This window comes from Zosterops lateralis (genome assembly GCF_965231275.1).
Source record: "Zosterops lateralis genome assembly, chromosome: 17".
NCBI classification, from domain to species: domain Eukaryota; kingdom Metazoa; phylum Chordata; class Aves; order Passeriformes; family Zosteropidae; genus Zosterops; species Zosterops lateralis.
In genome coordinates this window covers 6955986-6963751 of record NC_139777.1, presented here as the reverse complement: position 1 = coordinate 6963751, position 7766 = coordinate 6955986, and the positions used below count along the sequence as shown (strand labels likewise).

At 42.6% G+C, this 7766-nt stretch overlaps 1 protein-coding gene across 17 annotated transcripts in view; it reads right to left on the bottom strand.

Annotated features, from left to right (window-relative positions):
- Positions 1–405: 405 nt before the first annotated feature.
- The window catches only part of FBRSL1 (fibrosin like 1), a 505935-nt gene continuing 498574 nt past the window's right edge, over positions 406–7766 (bottom strand). For 16 of the 17 annotated variants that reach the window (XM_083874230.1, XM_083874222.1, XM_083874217.1 and 13 more), the window contains 3 exons: positions 6361–6444; positions 5101–5341; positions 406–3098 (listed from right to left, as the gene is read on the bottom strand). In XM_083874230.1, coding sequence (XP_083730356.1) covers positions 1865–3098; positions 5101–5341; positions 6361–6444 — 1559 coding nt within the window. In that variant the 3' untranslated portion in view covers positions 406–1864. The remainder of the gene's footprint in view (positions 3099–5100; positions 5342–6360; positions 6445–7766) is intronic. The other variant, XM_083874232.1, reaches the window with a different exon arrangement.

Here is a 7766-nt window from a genome sequence, read left to right as displayed (position 1 = left end):
GCGCTGGCTACGACACACAAACACTCCACTGCCTTTTTCATCCAAAATCAATGTTGTATTTATCTTCATTGATCTACAAGGAAACTGAATGTTTAAAATTACAGGGGGTGCAGGGGGGAGGACGGGGAGGGGGGGGAAACAAGAGTTACAGAGCCAAGAAAATAGTAGCGGATGGCTGAATTAACTAGAGAGAAAAAGCCCAGGATATATAAAACATGGACACTGAAAAATAAAATAAGGGAAGGGGGGATGGTACAGCAAGTAAAACATGGCAAAATTTACATATGGATGAAAAGTAAAATTGGAAATAAAAAATAAATCATGCCAAAAAGCAGTTCAAGGCAGAACCACACTGAAACAAACATTTGCTTATGGTCTTCATGTACTATAGATAATATATCAGAATTTCTTTTTTTTTTTAATCAACCATTAGACTTTTTTTTTTTTTTGCACTCCTAAAATTCTACTTTGTCTTGTATACAGATTCCAATAAGAACACTGCACAATTAGCACAAGGGGTCCACGGAGAATTGTCCTTGCTTGCCAGCGATCCTGCCCACAACACAAAAAAAGAGAAAAAAAAAAGAAAAAAAAATAAGGAAAGGGTCTGCCGCATGGTACTGTGCCAGTTCCATCTGCTTTTGCCAGCTTGAGAAGTAGGAAACCAAAATTCCCTTCCAGGAGCGTGTGTCTTTCTCTTTCCTTGACGAACTGTCCCTTGTGTTTGTACAAAAAAATTCAGTCTCTCTTTTTTTTTTTTTTTTTTTTTTTTTTTTTTGTTAAACACAAGCATCCTTCTTCCTGTTCACATGCCATTGCCATTCTGTCTCCAGAGCTGCGAGTTGGTTGTTTTTGGGTTGGTTTTTTTTTAGATTTTTTTTTTTTTTTTAAAACCTTCCTCCCCCCAACATCCACTAAGACCTGCCTCCGAGTTCTTGCATAGTTGAAGTATATATGCCGTACTGAGCTTTCTGAGAGTGAATTTCTGACTGTGACAAGAGTATGAGTTGTAACCATGTTAACAAATAACCAGAGTGGTTCTAGAAACCATTTTTATAAAGTCTACCTATGTTAAGAATTTAATATTGGTGTACATTTATATTAACAGAATATTTACAGTTTGTTTTCTTTTTTTTTTTTTTGTTTAAAACAAGAAGTCAAAAAAAATTCCTCTTAAATTTCTGCATAATATAATAAGGCAAAAAACAAACAGTTTTGTACATTATTATTATTATTAATATTTTAATATATATCTGTAACTTCGGTTCCAAAGTACCAAGGTAAGTGATCAATTGGCCTCAGAAGGGAACCTCACAGTGGACTGTAAAACTACAGTATTTCCATAAATAATACTTTTAAGAAACCCTGGGTATTTTTTTCTTAAGGATCTGAGGCCTTCAAAATGCAAATTTAACTAAAAACAAAAGCAAAATTTCTTCTTTTTTTAAGTGAATAAAGAGCACAAAATTAAAAAAAATACAAATCCATTAAAAATGTTTCTCACATTTGGGAAAAAATGTACAAACTTGATATTCTTAACTCATTTTTTTAGCACAGAAACAAAAAACAAAACCAAAAATCAATACCTATATATTAAATTCCCATTCTCAGCAACCTTCTTGTTGGAAAGTCCCCAACCCCGTTATTTATGGAAATGTGCTTAACTTCTACAAATTTTACATTAAAAAAAAACGTTTACAGCAGTGCATTTTGTAAAAGGTTTGTTGTTTTCTTTTTTTGTTGGGTTTTTTTTTTTGTTGGTTTTTTTTTCCTGTTTGTGTTTTTTTTTTTGTTGTTGTCGTTTCTTGGTTTGCTTGCTTGCTTGTTTTATGTACAAGGTGAGTTTAAAATTCAATGTTGGGGACTATCGTGCCTCTACTTCTTTGGGGTTCCTAGAGGGGGAATAGTCCCTGGACTCTGAGTTTGTGAGTGGAGTAGTCCTGCGAGGGGAGGCAGGTCTGGTGCTGCTGGCTGGTACGAGAGGCGGCGGCGCGCTCAGCGCTGCGGTCGGCGGGTTCCTGTTCAAAATCCCGTTGTGCATGGCAGTGGATGGACTCAGTCTGGGGTAATGCATCCCGCTCAAATGAGGCATGAAGGATGGCACGTGTGCCAGGTGGCTTTCGATGGGGGACGAGTGCAAGTGGTGCATTCTGGCACGCTCAAGTTCTTCCCGTAAGTGCAAGCGCTCGCGCTCCTCTACTTGCCGCAACCGCTCCTGCTCTCGGCGGGCTTCCAGAAGGTTCTCATGGTTGTAGTCGTGTGGTTCCCTGTCTCTGTAGGAACGGTCATGGTCATAAAAGCCAGAGGTGGTAGGAAACCTATGGATAGGATCTGTCCGGAGCTGGAAGTCCATTCGACGGTGCAGGTCTAAGCTGCGGTAGGCATCTCGCAATGGGTCCCTCATCGGGTCCCAGGAGAATCCGGGATGCGGCAGCCTCTCTCTTCCTGACAAAGGGTTCATGCCTATGAGTGGGGTCATCATCCTGCTGCGGTCCAGGACATTCATGTTGTTCATCTGGTGCACGCTGCCCATGGAGATGGGCATGGAGGCAGCCATCGAGTGAGGCAATGATAATCCATGGAGAGTGGGCGGTGGGGGATGCTCCACTGACCGGGAGTGCTGGGAAGGCTCAGACCCAACCACTAGCACATCACTGTCTTCCTTCCTCTCCTCCTTGACTTTGATGTCATTCTTAATCTTCTGGAGGTCGCTGGGAAGCTCTGTCTTTCTCTCCATGTCCTTGCTCATTAGATTGGTAAGCTTCAGGCTTTCACTTAGTGCAGGTTTGCTGTATGGGGATACAGACTGGATTACTGGCTTTGTGTTGTCCTCAGAGGGTCTCTTATCATGGCTTGGAGTTTCCTTCACTGGGGAACGGCTCTCTTTGATCTTGTGTTCAGCTATGGGTGGCTCTCTCAGGCGGTCAGGGTGCTCTCGCTCGGGCTCCTTGGACCTCTCCCTGTCCCCGAGGCTGACCTGCCTGATGGGATCGCCGGAGCTCTGGCTGTTGCTGCGGATGAGATTGCTTATCTGGTGCGTCACTGGGGCTGATGCCGGCGAGGATCTGTTTGAATGTCTGTTTTTATCCATGAGGTCTCTGTAAAAAGACAGCAGGTACATCCTTGGTTAGGTGTCAACAAACACACCTGTGATGTTGGGCATGCACAGTGCTGTGCCCAGTTGTACACTTTGAGATTGCTCAGGAAAGGATTTGTAAAGCTCTACAAACATCAGCTACAGCTGTGATGTTATGCTAAGCAATATGTGCTAACTACCTTTACATACTTCAAAGACAAAAAAAAAGTTAAATGTTCACAAATGCAGGACTAAACTGGATATGTGGCTGGAAGAATACTAATTCACTCTAAGATCATTTCACCGAGAAATGTAGGGAAAGAATTCTAGACAGCTTATTTTTCTTTTAAAAAAGCTTATTGTGTGTTCATGTGTATATCTTGCTGCCAGAAAATGACCTTCTCAGCTGCAAAACTTGGGTTCCTTTCCTAAAACACGGATCCAGGCACACAAAACAGAAGCCTACAGAAATGTATGCAGGTCCTTCCCAAGTCAGCCTCATCGACTGGATGCAGCCATAAGGTGAAGCTGATTTTTCTATGGAACTGCAACACTTTTTGTTGTTGGCAGTTCTTGCAGGTAAGCCAGATGCTTCAGGAGAAACATCCTTGAATCGGCCACAAAACTGAGCAACTGAGCTGTGTTTCAAGAGGACCTGCTGTGATAAACAAGGGGTCTAATGACAACATCCATGGTTTAGAAGGAGAGGCACAAAGGTTTACATTTCCAATTGCATCTCTGCCTCTGAGCAAGCCAATTAGTCACAGTTAATCCCACCTTTTTAACAGGGGAATAAATAATGCTCACCTTCTAAAAGCACTTTGCTCTGAATGAGAGACACTTTAAATGCAAAATATTATCGTGTGATTGAGAGAACTGAATTATGCAGCTGAGAGGCTCACTGACGCCTAAGTTTTATGTTGTGTTTGGTTTTGAGAGCTATAAGACCTGAGTGCTGAAATCTGAAGGTGTTTTGGGGAGCTGTGTATCTCTTATGATTACATTTGCTAACCCAGCTTTCTTCCTCTGTGGTAGTCCTGATTGCTGGTCAAAAATGTGCTTTTTTAATATCATGGCCGAACAGGGATGCTGGGGACAGCTTAAGCTAAATTAATTGAAGTGTAATAGAGCTGTTAACCCCTGTGTGAACACTCTTGAGAGTAAAGTAACCTTGGTCTGCAAATGAATTCCACAAGAGCTAAGAAGGGATACCTTCCCTACCAGAATGAAATCTGTGCAAGCACGTCAGACAATTTAACATGTAAAGCAAGAAGACTTTCAGCCTATTGCTTCCATATAATCTTGTTCACAGGTACTGCCTGAAGATCTCATTAAAAGCACTACAGGCAAACTATGAACCCCTATCACTAGTCAAGCACACACATCTAAGACTTGCAGGCTGTTATTGCCTACAAAGAAGTAGCCTGTTGGAGACAACTGGGCTCTGAAATATAAAGGGTTTCACAGCTTCAAAATCATATAACTGGGAGCTAATGAAGTAACTATAGCCCAGGTGATACAGGCCTGTCATTGTTAATAAGGGTTTGCCCACAATGCAATTTTTTAAAATCAGTTCTGCTAATGGATTCATGCATGCTGCTCCAGATACAGGCATTTGCATTTTTATCTCGTTAATGTCCAGCTAACATTTGAATTCATCAGCATATCTGTACATTAATGAGAACTATGACTGTCTCCAAAGGACCCATCACAATTTCAGAATACATAGCAATCCTAAAACAGTTGCATTGAAAACAACCAAGTTTTCAGTACACTGAAAACACTCAATTCCTCAGCCTGGTGCATTTTGTTAACTGGCTAGCAGGGACTGGGTTACTGTATTTCCACAGAAGACAAATCCTAAAAGGCAAAGAGGAATTTTTTGGAGTTGCTACTACTTGTGCTTATCTGAGGAAAAGGCCTATCAGCTGCTTTAAGGATCAGCAACATTTCAGGGCAAACAGAAAAAAACCAGAGGAAAAACAGTCCCAAGGAGGAAGGGGCCAGAAGCCCCCAGTGCTTACCTCTCTTTGTCTCTGTCATCTTTGCTCAGAGAAAGATCTCTCTTCTCGGGCTCCCGCTCCCTCTCTCTGTCCCTGTCGTGGTTTGTCACCGAGGAGCTTCGCTCCGAATCCGTGGGCTTGGGCCACTGGGGGGGCGTTGGGAAGGACGGCGGGGTCCGGTGGAGTCTATTCCATGGCTCATGGGGGTTATTGAAATTCTGAAGGTTTGGGCCATCTTTGTGAGTAAAAATGTTGTTGTGAGCTAGAATAATGGCGGGGGGGGGGAAGAGTTAAAAAATAATTCAAAGCAAATCATTCTACAGACATTTTTCACAATATTAGTCACAACCAGAACTGTCCTTTTTAAGGCTTTTTAATGGTGAGGGGGAGCTGTTAGTGAGTGGACACAGGTAATTCCAACACTGGGTGTAAGATCCACCAGCTCTTTTATGGCTGTTGTTGGAGGAAGCTTAATACAATAACTCAGAGGCTACTGAAAATGCCCAGCTTCTCTTCTCCCCCCACCCCAGGCAAGGGCTCCAGCACAAAAACAGTATTTTTCCTCAGCTCCTCTCTCTGGCAGAAACTTTAATTTGTGGGTAGTTACAAGCAATCAGCTGCCTGCAGCTGAGGCTTCAGGCACTTTTTTTGTTCAAGAACCCAGACTATTTGGTCGTATGTATGTGTGTGTGTGCATAAACACAGAGCTTGGCTGTAGGCTTTTCAGAACAGTCACTCTATTTTCCTCCATCCATCTTCAGCTGATTCCTGTTGCACCATGAGATGCACAAGCATGCTCTCTTATGTGCTCTCTTATGTGTGGCTCTCAAGCATGTTTTGTCTACAGGTAACATGTTTTTGAAGTAGAATTATTTTATACAGGTAATTTAAACTTCAGCCAACAGTTACAGAGGATGTCTATACGAATTAGAAGAAGCATCAATAGCTGCCCCACTGTGCATCTTCGCTGGTGAAGGGTGTTACTTTAGGTGTTCACAGGGTCCCAGAGCTCAAGGAGGTTTTGCAGCTCCAGTGTCTCTCTGAGCACACAAGGTACCAACCCTCAGCAGTGAGGAGGCACAGAGCACAGCTCCTGACCTCTGTGACATGCAGAAAAGCTCCCACCGCAGAGACCTGGAAATCTTAGGTGCAGTGTTTTCAGATAGGAGAATGGAGGTTAGGAATTAAACTTCTTTAAAAACTACCACCAGCTGCTGTAAATATTAGCATGTGGCTTTTCTGGAAGGGATGTTTGTCTGCAGTAACCCAGCCAGTACTTACTCAGAGCATGACTGCCTAATCCTCCAAAGGCATTGCTGCCTAAGTTCCCAAGGCCGCTGAAGGTGCTTGACCTGCTAAATGGATCTGGAAAGGCAAACAGGGATTTAGCAGGCATTTAGCCAAGAATGTTGGAGAATGAAACGCACCCCTCCCCTTCTTAACAGTTTGAATCCAAGTAGGATTAGGCCAGACTTTAAGCTGATCCTTCTCATTGCAAGGTTCTTTGCACAGAAAATTCCCATCATGTTAAAATGGAGAAGGGATTCAGTGCTCACTCTGCAAACAGGTGTTGTAATAAACTTTATTATTGGAATCAGAAGTGAGTTAGAAATTAAGGTCTAATAGCTGAAATTAGGGTGGTTGCTGAGCTATAACTCTCTTTCCTTATCAGTACTAACAGCAGAAACATTGCAATTGCCTTGAAAGAAGAATCTCAGCAGGCCCCTCGGCCAGCACTGAGATGACTATCTTGTTCCTGCACTTTTTTTCCAGTAAAGGCACCCTTCACCAGAAAACGTTCCTCTCTGAGAGCACATAACCCATCTCAGGTTTCCACACTCCAGAAACAGCTATGGGTTAAATCCTACCAGTGTACTTGTTTTCTTTCCTACTGGTCATCTCTAAACAACTCCTCCTCCTGCCCCACTGGCTTTTTGACTGTCCCTTTCAAGCTCTTAACTTGCCATGTTACAGCAGGTAATGCTGCTCTCCACTTCCTCACAGGTATCACATTTAAAATATCAAGACAAATGGCACAAATAGTTTGTATCTTTAAGCAAACAGCTATTTGCTTATTTACTTATTTTAAAACAGATGTTCTTGCCCTTCCTCTTTGATCTTAAGTGGCTGAGTGACTCGGTAGAGATAGTTAATTTTGACAGAATGTTCAGGAATGGATGTAAATCTGTGTATTTGCAAGAGAAAAAAAACATCTACTAGGTCATGTGGCATGCCACATTTACTGATTGGATGAATGTTACTAAAACATTAATCAACAGAGCTTGAACTTTAATTGGCAATGAGCTGCTTGTGAGCTTCTAAAATGAGGAAATTTGACAAAATCAGGCTCTACTTACTGCCAATTAGGAAACTGAAAGGCTGGCAAAATGTGCAGAACATCTATTTGCCAGGAACTGTTCCCTGAATTCTTTTAAAGAACCTAGTCAACACCTTTCATAGGTGGAAAATGGTACAGGAGGAGCCCATTTTAAGCTGAGGCTTGTCTGAGGTATCTTTGCATAAATTTCCCCCATTTCTTCAGGCACATTCCGGAGCACAGGACTCTACAGGTCACATTTTGGCTCCAGTGCAGTGTCCCAGCAGTGACAGATGTGACAGCTCTGCACTGCCCTCTCCTTTGGGGGGCAGTGAGGGGATGTGCTAGGAGCTGGCAGGGATGAGAAGCT